The sequence below is a fragment of the Mustela erminea genome, chromosome 10, assembly GCF_009829155.1.
Source record: "Mustela erminea isolate mMusErm1 chromosome 10, mMusErm1.Pri, whole genome shotgun sequence".
Lineage (NCBI taxonomy): Eukaryota > Metazoa > Chordata > Mammalia > Carnivora > Mustelidae > Mustela > Mustela erminea.
Window position 1 is genome coordinate 17666690 of NC_045623.1, and position 14013 is coordinate 17680702.

The 14013-nt window shown below is 38.4% G+C and overlaps 1 protein-coding gene across 1 annotated transcript in view; it reads left to right on the forward strand.

The window, feature by feature from the left end:
- The window catches only part of LOC116567453 (calcium-binding mitochondrial carrier protein SCaMC-1-like), a 132787-nt gene that overhangs the window by 83716 nt on the left and 35058 nt on the right, over positions 1-14013 (forward strand). The window contains 1 exon segment of the mRNA XM_032302514.1: positions 5825-5951. Coding sequence (XP_032158405.1) covers positions 5825-5951 — 127 coding nt within the window.

Genomic DNA, 14013 nt, shown 5'->3' on the forward strand with positions numbered 1-14013 from the left:
TATAGAACATCATCACACCCAGGAAGATCAGTAAATGACCCAAAAAAAAATACCATTAAAGAAATGTTAGTGATAAAAATATTAGGTTTAAAAATTTTAGCAATTTGACTTAGGATCCAAAAAGTGTATGCATATTAGGAATTCTATGAAAAGACCCCCATGTTCATCACAATTACTACTGCATCCCAAAAGAATAATTCTGCATTGTTACAGTGTATTCCCTGCTAATATAAACCACTGTTTCATAATTCTAAAGAAATTAGATGGTAATTCACATAAATGGATGGGGTTTATAAGCTGCTTCTTATTCAAAATAAAATAAAATAAAATATGACTTACATCAAATTAGAAAGAAATCTTATCAGAATTTTGACCAGATAAAAAAGCCAGACCACCCTGTTAACCCTCACTGGCTGCCTCAGAGTGCAGAACTGGCATGTCATGTACAAGGAAGGGGAAACGTGAGCAGAATCCTGGCTCTACCTCCACCTACCTTATAGTGTAAGGACAAAAGCCCTCAGCTTTCCTGGGGTTTGTTTCCTCAGTTGTAGAATTGAGGGGACCATTCTAGATGGCTTGTAAGAGATCTTTCAACTAAAAGGATCTAGGTCAGCTTGAAATCCCCATTTTTTAGCACATTTAGAGTGGTGAAAGAAATGGATTTAAAAAGGTGGGTGAAGTGGGGCTCCTGGGTGGCTCAGTCAGTTAAGTGTCTGACTACTGATTTCAGCTCAGGTCATGATCTCAAGGTTGTGAGGTCCAGCCCTGTGTTGGTTTCTGCTGGGCATGGGGCCTGCTCGAGATGCTATCTCCCTTTGCCCCACTCCCTTACCCTCTCTCTCAAATAAAAAAAATAAATCTTAAAAAAATTTCATTGTCTGATACTTCATTTGCTTACCTGTTAGCAGTATCAGCCAATAGATCAAAGTATCTGGCAAAGATTTTTTTTTATAAAATAGAGGCCCTGCCAAGTTTGGGTAGAAAAACAACACACCACATGTCACACCAGCAGTCAGGACTTCCTGCCTCTGAATTTTAACAGCCATCAGCCTGGTCAGGAGATGCACATTCAGGCCATTCAGCAAGATCAAGTGAGTACATGCTGATTAAGAATATGTTACCAGGGCACCTGGGTGGCTCAGTGGGTTAAGCCACTGCCTTCGGCTCAGGTCATGATCTCAGGGTTCTGGGATCGAGTCCCACATCGGGCTCTCTGCTCAGCAGGGAGCCTGCTTCCCTCTCTCTCTCTCTCTGCCTGCCTCTCTGTCTACTTGTGATCTCTGTCAAATAAACAAATAAAATCTTAAAAAAAAAAAAAGAATATGTTTCCAGGTGCTTGCTGCAGCAGCACATATACTGAAATTGGAAAGAATCAGTTTTCTGAAATCGTCCCAGGAAATCAATGTGAATGGAACTGGTTCTAAGAGAAAGGATGAAGACAGTTAAGTTCAGGGTGGGATTCTGCTTTTTCTTTACAAAACAGAAAAATGCCCGAAAGGCCGTAGCTTTTCTTTATTTTGAACCCTAAAAAGAATACACATATCACCTCTTCTGGAATCTAACACATTGGTTTCATTTTCAAAATGAATCATTTTATTTTCCTCAAATGCTGCCATAAATTGTCAACCTTAAGCATGTGATAGTCACATGATTTCTTCAGTAAGCCCAGGACTTCCACAAACTTCTCTGGAGCTTACAGCCAGAGTAGTCCAGGAAGTCAATTATTAAAGCCCTTTACACAGCCATACATTCCTTTGATGTTTGGGTTATCGAACACAGACACACTGAATAACTTGTCCATTTCTGTTTCTGAAAGTGTTAGCTGTGTTTTCTTTTCTTCCTTTTTTTCTATTTCATCTTACTTTATTTTACTTCATTTCACTTTATTTTATTTTATTTTCATCATGATAAGTGTACTTTTTAATCCTCATCCCACCCTCTCCCCACCTCCTTTCTGGTAACCACCAGTTTGTTCTCAATAGTTAAGAGTCTGTTTCCTGGTTCATCTCTCTCTCATTTATTTCTTAAATTCCACATATGGGAGAGATCATATGGTATTTGTCCTTGACTGACTTATTTTGCTTAGCATTACACTTTCTAGCTCCATCCATGTCATTGCAAATGGCAAGGCTTCATTTTTTTCCCCACAAACTAAAGTTATTTTTAAGAGTGTAAGGCACATAGTTGTTCACTTGCATGAGGCATCTAAGTTCACTTCATTCTGAGCATGACTGATTAATTCATATTCTGAATGGATACAGAGCAGGATATTATGAGTTTCCTTGTCTTTCACGGAGCTATAATTTATTCTTTCCTGACAAGTTTATTTGAAAAGTGATTGGATAATTTCATCCTATCCTTAAGCATTATTGGAGGTAATAAATCATACTTTGAAAGACACTTAGGGTACTGGAGAAATTTCTTCACAAAGTGACAACATTTACTTTTAAGGGGCTTTATCCAGTGCAGTGGTGATCCTGAAGAAGGGAATAAACCCTACTCACTCATAGAGGTTTTTTTTTTTCTCTTCTATAAAGAAACCTTTTTAGGGGTGTGTGTGTGGCTCAGTTGGTTAAGCGTGTCCCTTCACCTCAGGTCATGATCCCAGAATCCTGGGAATGAGCCATGTGTTGGGCTTCCTGCTCAGTGGGGAGCTTACCTCTCCTCTGCCTGACACTCTCCCTTGTTGTGTACTCCCTCTCTCTCTGTCAAATATTTTTTTTTAAAAAAAGAAGGCTTTTAAAAGAATTTTAATTGATTACCCAATGTCACATTTCAAATTACCCAAGTGACTGTAGCTATAGAAGGACTTCATCTTCATTCTTTAACTTTTTGTTTCTGGTTTCTTTTTTTACTTTTTAAATATTTTACTTGAGAGAGAGAGGAGGGGCAGAGGGAGAGGGAAAGAATCTCAATCAGACTCTCTGCTGAGTGGAAAGTCCCATGTGGGGCTTGATCTCAAGACCCTAAGATCATAACCTGAGCTGAAATCAAGAGTTGGATGCTTAACCGACTGATCCACCCAAGTGCCCCTGTTTTGTTTTTCTAAAGTTTTTATTTAAGTTCCAGTTAGTTAACATGCAGTGTAATATTAGTTTCAGGTATATAATATAGTGAATCAACAATTCCATACATTATCTGCTGCTGTTATCATAACAAGTACACAAGAAAATCCTATCGCCCCACTCCCCACAGACACCACCCCCGCCACCTATCAGTTTGTTCTCTAGAGTTAAGAGTCTGTTTCTTGGCTTACTTCTTTCTCTCTTTCTCTTTTTTCTCTTGCTCATTTGTTTTTTTCTTGAATTCCACATATGAGTGAAATCATATGGTGTTTGTCTTCCTCTGACTTATTTTCACTTATCAGCACCACGCTCTAACCAACTGAGCTAACCGGCCAACCTGACTTATTTTCACTTAGCATAATACTTTCTAGCTCCATCCATGTTTTTGCAAATAATAAGATTGCATTCTTTTTGATGGCTGAATAATATTCCATTGTATGTATATACCACATCTTTGTCCTTTCATCTATTGACAGACACTTGGACTGCTTCCATAATTTGGATATTTTAAGTAATGCTGCAATAAATATAGGGATGCATGTATCCCTTTGAATTAGTATTTTGGTGTTCTTTGGGTAAATGTCCAGTGGTGTGATTCCTGGATTGTAAGGCAGTGCTCATTTTAACTTTTTGAAGAACTTCCATACTGTTTCCCAAAGTGGCTGCACCAGTTTGCATTCCCACCAACAGTGCAAAAGTTTCCTCTTTTTCCACATCCTCACCAACATCTGTTGTTTCCTGAGTTGTTAATTTTGGCCATTCTGACAGGTGTGTGGTGATATCCCATTGTGGTTTTGCTTTGTATTTCCCTGATCCCTAGTCATGCTGAGCATTTTTTCACAAGTCTGGTAGTCATTTGCTTGTCTTCTTTGGAGAAATGTCTGTTCATATCTCCTGCCCCTTTCTTAACTGGATTCTGTATTTTGTGTGTGTTGCTTTTGATGAGTTCTTTATAGATTCTAGACATTAACCCTTTATATGATATCATTTGCAGATATCTTCTCCCATTCTGTCAGTTGCCTTTTAGTTTTGTTGATTGTTTCCTTTATTCACAGAAGCCTTTTATTTTGATGAAGTCCTAATAGTTCATTTTTGCTTTTGTTTCCCTTGCCTCTAGAGACATGTCTAGTAATAAGTTGCTTTGGTTGAGGTCAAAGAGTTTGCTGCATATTTTCTCCTCTAGGATTTTGATAGTTTCCTGTCTTATATTTATGTCTTTCATCCATTTTGCACTTACTTTGTGTATGGTGTAAGAAAGTGGTCCAGTTTCATTCTTCTGCATGTTTCTATCCAATTTAACATTTTAACAATATTTGTTCTTCCAACCCATGAGCATTGAATGTTTTTCCATTTCTTTGTGTCTTTTTCAGTTTCTTTCATAAGTGTTCTATAGTTTTCTGAGTAGAGATACTTGGCCTCTTCGGTTAGATTTATTTCTAGGTATCTTATGGTTTTTGATGCAGTCATAAATGGGATTGACTCCTTGATTTCTCTTTCTGCTACTTCATTATTAGTGTATAGCTATGCAACAGATTTCTGTACATTGATTTTATATCAATGAACAGAAATTGATTTTATATCCTGTCACTTTGTTGAATTCATCAGTTCTAGCAATTTTTTGGTGGAGTCTTACAGATTTTCTACATAGAATATCATGTCGTCTGCATAAAGTAAAAGTTTAACTTCTTCCTTGCTGCTTTGGATGTCTTTAATTTCTTTTTGTTGTCTGATTGCTAAGTCTAGGACTTCTAGTACTATGTTGAACAATAGTGGTGACTATGGACATCTGTGTATGTTCCTGACCTTAGAGGAAAAGCTCTCAGTTTTTGCCCATTAAGAATGGTAATAGACGTGGACCTTTCATATATGGCCTTTATGATGTTGAGGCTTGAGGTATGCTCCTTCTATCCCTACTCTCTTGAGGGTTTCTTTCAAGAAAGAATGATGTATTTTGTCAAATGCTTTTTCTGCATGTATCGAGAGGATCATATGGTTCTTAACTTTTATTAATGTGGAGTATCACATTGATTGATTTGCAGATATTGAACCACTCCTACAGCCCAGGAATAAATTTCTTTTGATCATGGTGAATAATCCTTTTAATGTACTATTGAATTTGATTAGCTAATGTCTTACTGAGAATTTCTGCATCAGGGATATTGGTCTCTAATTCTCCTTTTTAGTGAGGTCCTTGGTTTTGGAATCAAGGTAATGCTGGCCTCGTAGAATGAGTTTGGAAGTTTTTCTTCTATTTCTATTTTTTTGTTACAGCCTCAGAAGAATAAAGAATCTTCTTTAGGTGTTTGGTAGAATTCCCCTGGGAGCCATCTGGCTCTGGACTCTTGTTTGTTGAGAGATTTTTGATTACTGATTCAACTTCTTTGCTGGTTATGGGTCCATTCAAATATTATATTTCTTTCTGTTTCATTTTTAGTAGTTTATATGTTTCTAGGAATTTGTCCATTTCTTCCATATTGCCCAATTTGTTAGTGTAAAAATATTCTCATATTATTTGTATTTCTGTAGTATTGGTTGTGATCTCACCTCTCTTATTCATGATTTTATTTATTTGGGTCCTTTCTCTTTACTTTTTGATAAGTCTGCACAAGTTAAGAAAATCACAAGTGTTATTAGAAGCCTTTCACCTGTGACTAAAAAACTAAGACAATAATTAATATGAGTGAAATGTGCCAATGTTAGCATGCTACAGTGGGTTTACTTGCAATATGTTTCTGCAATCAATTTATTCTTTCTTGTAGGACATTTTTAAAGCTGGAAATACCAATGAGGATTCAGGATTGGACTTTGGAGAATTTTTGCGGTACCTTAAAGACCACGAGAAAAAAATGAGGCTGGCATTTAATAGTCTGGATTACAATAATGATGGTGTGTGTTTGTATCTTATTCACAATTAACTTGACATGAATAATAATTGTCATTACTAAAGGACATTGTTTTAGCAGGCTTTAACTTTCTCTTACCATCAGAGATTCAGTTATTTCTATTGCATGTCTAGCAGTAATTTTTTCTTTCTGAGAATAATATATAAATATCATTAACTAGTGTTATAAGTTTTTTTTTAAAGCTTTTATTTATTTCCTTGACACACAGAGATCACAAGTAGGCAGAGGGGCAGGCAGAGAGAGAGGGTGGGGAGCAGGCTCCCCACTGAGCACAGAGCCCAATGCAGGGCTTGATCCCAGGACCCCAGGATCAAGGCAGAGGCTTTAACCCACTGAGCCACCCAGGTGCCCCACTAGTGTTATAATTTTTGTGTGGTTACTATATTTTTAAATATTTAACTTATTTATTTGAGAGAGAGAGAGAGCATAAGTCGGGGGAAGGGACAGAGGGAGAGGGAGAAACCGAATCCCCACTGAGCAGGGAGCCCCATGTGTGGCTCAATCCCAGGACCCTGGAATCATGACCTGAGTTGAAGGCAGATGTTTGACTGACTGAGTCACCGAGATGACCCTGGTTACTATTTTCTCAACAAACGAATTTGTCCTCTGAATTTAAAGCTTCTGGGCTTAAGGAGTAGACCTCTCCACTCTTTTGCAATGTATGAGCTAAAAGTATCATGGTAATTTTTAAAAATGCCATTGTTTGCTTGCTGATTTTGAAAATATTTTGGTTGCAGGGAAGTTAGATAACACAAAGATGGTGAGAGAATAAAAGTTACTTGTAACCCTGCTGTCTGGAGATAAGGTTTAACATTTTAATATATGTTTATAGTTTCTTCTAGACTTTTTGTTTCTTGCTTGGTTTCTCTTTCTCTCTTTTTGTAAGCATACCTTTTTTTTTTAAGATTTTATTTATTTGTCAGGGACAGAGGATAGAGAGAGCACTAGCAGGGGAAGCAGCAGGCCGAGGGAAAGGGAGAAGCAGGCTCCCCACCGAGCAAGGAATCACTTGTGGGGCTCTACCCCAGAACCCTGGGATCATGACCTCAGCCAAAGGCAGACGCTCAACTGACTGAGTCACCCAGGCATCTCTCTTTCTCTCTTTAAATAAAATTGTAGTCACACTACATATAGTTTGATGTCCTACTTTTTCCTTTTAATGTTATAATGTAAGCATTATCATTTCTTTTTTGTAAAGGATTTTATTTATTTATTTGGCAGAGAGACACACCAAGAGAGGGAACACAAGCAGGGGGAGTGGGAGAGGGAGAAGCCGGCTTCCCTCTGAGCAAGGAGCCCAATGTGGGGCTTGATCCCAGCACCCTGGGATCATGATTTGAGCCAAAGGCTGATGCTTAATGACTGAGCCACCCTGGGGTCCCTGCATTCACATTTCATTTAATATTCTTCACAAACATAGTTTTTAATGACTGTAATATCCCATTTATGAATAGACTTATCCATTCATTCCTGTATTGTAAGACATTTGGGATGTTTCCAAACTTGCACTTTAATACATACTGTTGTGATCAATATCTATGCTGATTTACAGAGGAAAGGTGTATTTTATCACAAACCCTTAAGTCACAAAGACTTTAGGTAAATGTAAAATATCATTTCCTTATCCATATGTAGCTAATGGGTAATTAGAACCTAATTACACCCAATCTAAAAACATATGTATTAGTTTTTAAGTTTTCAGAAATCAAGTTTTTGTTAATTGAAAAATTCTAAGTCTAGCAGAAAAGCTATTTAAAGGATTATGTTAATGGATTCTTAGGTAAAACAAGATGTATCCTGAATGTCACAGGCTTTAGTGACCTCCAATACCCAAATTTCAGTGCTTCAAGCTTCCATTCACTTTTTAGAAAGAACTGTAGGCCTTTCTGGATCCTGCCATTGAAATACTACCCTGAAGTTTTAGAGGTACTACTTACTAATGTCTTTCTTTTTTTTTTTTCTTTTTTTTTTTTTAAAGATTTTTTCTTTATTTATCTGACAGAGATCACAAGTAGGCAGAGAGGCAGGCAGAGAGAGAGAGGAGGAAGCAGGCTCCCTGCAGAGCAGAGAGCCCGATGTGGGGCTTGATCCCAGGACCCTGGGATCATGACCTGAGCCGAAGGCAGAGGCTTAACCCACTAAGCCACCCAGGTGCCCCACTAATGTCTTTCAATTAGAACTGGTAATCAGTTGCTGCTGCTCTTGTCCCAGTAGTTCTGCTCTTGTGCTATTCTGGAATTTCACCTGTTACTGGTGGTTACCACCATAATCATCATTTGTAAGCTGAAAATCCACTGTGTCAGATAATCAGTGAAATCAGATTGTCATTAGTAAAAACATAATGTTACTATTGTCTCTGGTAAAGCTGAAAATCAGTGCTTGTAGCTCTTGGTAATAAAGAGAACTCTTTTTCTGAGGCAAGGTGGAAATCTAAAAGTAATACAGTGATTAGCAATATAGATCTTTTCATTTCTGCCTTGACCAGTCAAACTGGAATATCACAGCTCAGTCCCCAAAGTCTTGAGGAGGTGCCATTCTGGCAGAGCTGCTGTCCAAATTCCCATGGGCTTCATTTGTTTTGAGTCATGACAGTTGGTATGAAGCTCCACTGTTGGCAGCTAGACTACAGATCTTAGACTCTAAGATCTGAGGTGTGAGGTCTGATTGAGCTGCCTGCTTTCTGTGCCATCATTGTTGCTGTTTCAGTGACCACATTTGCAAAGAGTTCAGTCAATTTGGCCAGCATGCTTTTTGTGGGTGCAAAAGGGAGCACATCCTCTGGTATGGGTTGAACTGTGTGCACCCTAAAAAAGATATGTTGAGCCTCCCATACCTCAGACTGTGACCTTATTTTAAAATAGATCTTTATAGAAGTAATTAAGTTAAAATGATGCCATTAGCATAATGCCCAATATCTAATATGACTAATGATATAAAGGGGAAATTTGGACACAGAAGCAGATATGCACAGAGGAAGATGATGCGAAATGACCCTTTGGTGTGATGGGGTTAGGAATGGGGTGATACATCAACAAGCCAAGAAACACCTGTGGCTGCCAGAAGCTTGGAGAGAAGCACAGAACAAAACTTTCCCTGGCATCTTCAGAGGGAACATGGCCCTGCTGACACTTTAGTTTCAGACTTCTGGCCTCCAGAACTTTCTGGAGAAATTGAGACATAAATTCCTGTTTTTCTAAGTACTCAGATTGTGATATTTCATTATGGCAGCCATAGGAAACTCCTCCCTGCTGTTATGCTTAATCAAGTGTCTGATAATACCAGAATATTTGGGGCCTCACAAGCTTTATCAATTCATGTGAACATTTAGTCACTTTCTTCCAGAGAATCCAAGTGCTTCCAGATTGGCTGGGCTAGTGTAGTTTCTGGTATCAGCTGTGTGTCATTGACCCTGGAGCCAACATTGCCTTTTGAATGCTATTACTGGATCTGACTCACTGGATCTGGCTCACTTCCCCAGCTTTTCCTTCCTGACATCATTATTCCTGTTGGGACGCTCCCAGCCCATCACACATTATATTTGTTAAAAATTAATAGTATGCAGGATTCAATCTTTACCACCTGCTTTCTGTCCCCCAGGAGGGTTTCCAGGCCTTATGCCAATCAGTGGAGGCAAGAGGATGCATACAGGCTGGTGTATAATCAAAATCACTGGCAGGAGGTGCTCAAGGCCCCCATGTGATCTGATCTGTTTAACTTCTCTCACCAAGTAGTATCTGAGCTCCTGCTCCTATTTAGCCAAAGTGTCCGTGGCTTGTGGTTATAATGATGTGAATGAAGAAATTATTGAATTCTTTTTTAGTTGGGGTTTCTTGGAGATTGAAGAAATGGTACGAAAGGAACTGACATTTATTGTACTTTATTTTCTATATCTTATTTTTGTCTCATACAAGTCATTATAGCAGCTGCATTTTACAGATGAGAACACTGAGTTTAAGAAAGGTTAACTATTTTGCATTCCATTGGCTCTCCCAGTGAGCCACATCTCCCAGGATATATGCATTTGTGTAGGCTTGTGAACCACACAGGCCTGGGCTTGGCCGTTTTTACTTACTTCAGTCATTGGGGCATTAGCAAGGCTTAATAAGTACTTGTATATTGGAGCTTGTCCTCTTTGAATACTCTTTCTTAACATTCTGGGCCACCAGAAAAGAGATGGAGCTACCCAGTGGGAGAGATCACCCATTTAGTTCTCAGTTGTTCTACATCTCCATCTGAAGTAATAGACATGTGTGAAGACATCTTGGATTTCCAACGGTAGTTGAACAAACCTTCAAATGAATGAACTCACACGAGTGGCAAGACAGGCAGAAGAACCAACGAGTTGAATCAAGCTCAGATTGCATACCCATAATCAAATATATCCTTTTTAAACCACTAAATTTTGGGATAGTTTGTGACTTAGCATTCAATTACTGGTACAGGGTTGGAATACTTTGCGTTTCTCCCCGGAACTGCAGTGCTGGAATGGTTGTGGTCCTCCTCTCCATCCATTGAACAACTGTTACTCTGTTGAATTCATTTCAAGTCTATATTCTCAATGAAAGCCTGCTGCATATAATTAAAGGCAATTTTGAATCTCTTTTTCAGTTCATAGACCTCGATAATGTTCTGGATCTCATTCCCTATTTTTTTTCCTACATCTTAGCTTGGATTTTTGGCTCCTCTCAGGTAAAAATTACCTGATGTATTTGAGTTCAATGAAGCAAACAGTTTTTGAGCACTGTATGTGAACTATTGCACTGGGAACTGTGTTAACAAAGATCTTCAGAAGTAACAATTTTTGGTGAATTAGGAATAAACAAACATACACAAGACAGATTGTGATAGTTGCTGTAGAAGTGATACAGGGAGAGCTTAATTGTGCTCAGGGACAATTTAGATTTGTACTGGATCAATACATAAACAGAACTGAAAAGAAAGGATTTTTTGTGGGGTGCCTGGATGGCTCAGTGAGTTGAACACCTGACTCTTGGTTTTAGCTCAGGTCACGATTTAGGGTCATGGGATCAAGCCCCGTGTTGGGCTCTGTGCTCAGCAGGAAGTCTGCTTGAGTTTCTCTCTCTCTGTCCTTCCCCCAGTTTGCATGACCATTCTCTCTTTCTCTCAAATAAATAAATGAATAAATCTTTTTAAAAAGGGGGGAGGGGTTGCCTTGAGCAGAGAGCTCATAGTCTGAACAAACACAGAATTAGGAAATTGTCAGTCAAGGTCAGAACTGGTTTATATAGCATTTCAGGTTAGCCCTAACTTGGTATTTTGGGGGGAAGATTTCATTGACATACAACATATATAGCAATATGCATAAATTCTAAGTAAAAACTCCACAAATTTTCCTGAGACAGACATACAACATGGAAACAACATCCAAATTAAGAAGCAGAATATTATTAGCATCTCAGGAGTGTCCCTTTCATGTCCCATCCAAATCACCACCACACTCCAATGTAGCTACTATCCTGCTTTCTAGTACTGTATGTAAGTTCTCAATCTTTAACAAGTAAGTGTACCTTGCTCATACTGTGCCTTTTGCTTTTTTGTTTCTTTGATGGTCTCTTGTTTATGCTTTATAATACTTTATTTGTGACTTTTGTTTTTAATTCTTATTTATCCTTGCATTTCTTTTTATTAATAACTCTTCTATAACATATACTTTAGCACAGTGCAATGTATTTTTAAAATAAGTAGTTCATTGATACAAGCTAGCAAGCTCTTTGGGGGTTGTTCTTTTATTAATTTCTGGCTTCTCTTACATTTAACATAGTGATTTTAATAGTATACCTTAAAAAAATCTTTTTAAGTTATTGAATTAATGAGTATAGTGTTTGAGGATAGTAATGGCATATAAAGCAGAGGATTCAGTTTCCCGAAGAAAAGTTTGATTTTTAGGCTAAGGAATAGACAAATTCCGCCTTGTGGAGCTTGGAATACTAGGGGCCTTGGAGGGATCACAAAGAATCTGAAATTCTGCATATGAATACCAGGCTTTGTCTGTAGGGTAAATAAATATGTCTCATACATATGTATGCTATTTATAAATGTATGCATATGCAGCTATGGCTCATAAAATATGAAATAAAGATGTGACTGAAGTTATATTGGTTTTTTAATGTTATAGATTTTACAGCTAAGTGACATTAAGTTGATTTTTTTAACACAAAAATGTCCTCATTTTTTTATTTTTATTTTTCTGTAATTTCTTTTTTTAAATTAATTCATTTTTTTTTCAGTTTTCCAAGATTCTTTGTCCTCGTATTTTAAAAGATTGAATAGTCTCAACTCTTGGTTTTACACAAGGGAGGGATCAAAAAATTTTTTGGATTTGGCAAGTGCCGTGTGAGTGAAGTGTCTTAGAGTTTGAGGAGCATATGGAATACTTAATTTCTCCTTCACAACATCCAACAATTTGAGATTGAGATGCATAGTAGGCTTGTATTAAATATATCAGTTGACTCAAGTTATTTAACATAGGATATGGTTGTGTTAAAAAGAGTTTGTGTTGTATTATATTTTTGGTATGTTATTTCTTTAAAAACTTAACTTAAAACATTGAGTGGCCTTATTATCATGAATCAGATCTTCAGAGTTAGCTTTTTAATTTTTTCCAAGTACATACAATAATCTAGATTTGTTGTAGATCTACAGTCCCTTATTGGAAATCCTTAGGGTAAAGTGTGTTTAAAAATATAGAATTTGAGTTTTAGAAAAGCAGCACAGTGCATGTACAATATATTATATAATACTCCAAGTGGGATTTGGACCATCACCATGCAATTATATACGTGAATATTTCTTCAGTGAAACAAATGAATAATCACACAAAATCAGATAAATAATTGACTACCAAATGAATTTTGGCACCAAATTTACAAAAAGTCTTTTAGCTTTCAGAACTTTTACCCTTTGTATTGTGAATATGGGATTATAGTTCTAAAAAACATGGGCTTTTCTCCTAAAATTTGTATGGAACCAGAAAAGACCCCAAAGTGCTAATGAAATGTTGAAAAAGAAAAACAAAACTGGGGGCATCTTGTTGTCTGATTTCAAGATTTACTACAAAGCTGTGATCACCAAGACAGCATGGTATTGGCACAAAAACAGACACATACACCAATGGAACAGAGTAGGGAGCCCAGATATGGACCCTCAACTCTGTGGTCAAATAATCTTCAACAAAGCAGGAAAAAATATCCAATGGAAAAATGACAGTCTCTTTAAGAAGTGGTGCTGGGAGAATTGGACAGCTATATACAGAAGAATGGAACTCAACCATTCACTTACAGTAAACACAAAGATAAACTCGAAATGGATAAAAGACCTCAAGGTGAGGCAAGAATCTATCAAAATCTGGAGGGGGGACAAGATGGCAGGGGAGTAGGAGGAGGCGCCTTTTCAGCCTGTACCCCAAAATGAGCTGATGACCTACCAAAGAACTCCATTCGCCCATGAAATCAGCCTGAGATCAGAATTATACACGTCTGGATCTCTACAGGGGCAGAAGACGCCAGTGGGCAGGTAAAGCAGAGTGGGAAGTCAGACTGATATCGGAAGATAAACAAAAGGGGGGAGGGAGCTACCAGAGGCGACTGGTTGGAAAGTAATACCCCAATACGAGCGAGAGTGCCCTGTGTCTGGGGACCAGCATTAACTTGGAGACTGGTTGAAAGCACTCCAAAAGAGTAAAGGATCGCGGGGGGAAATTGTGGGAATTGGGGTGGCTAGGGACAGGGACGGGGGCTTAAGTCCCCGGTCCCAGGGCAGCCTCCCTGTCCCTCCCTGCCTCCCTGAGGCAGAGAGAGTGTGGTGGAGAAACCAGGTCTTGGTCCCTAAGCCGCCAGCGTGCCTGAGAATGCGTGGGTTCTAGCTCCTGTGAGGAGATGGGAGCCAAGCCCATCAGCAGAACGTGCAAGCCCAGCTACAAGCCCGAGATACGCGTGCACTTCCCCTGAGAGAGTTACAAAGGCCAGGCCGGCGCTCTTTGACCCGCGCCATTGTTTCAAAGCCTAAGCCTAAGCCTAAGCCACGCG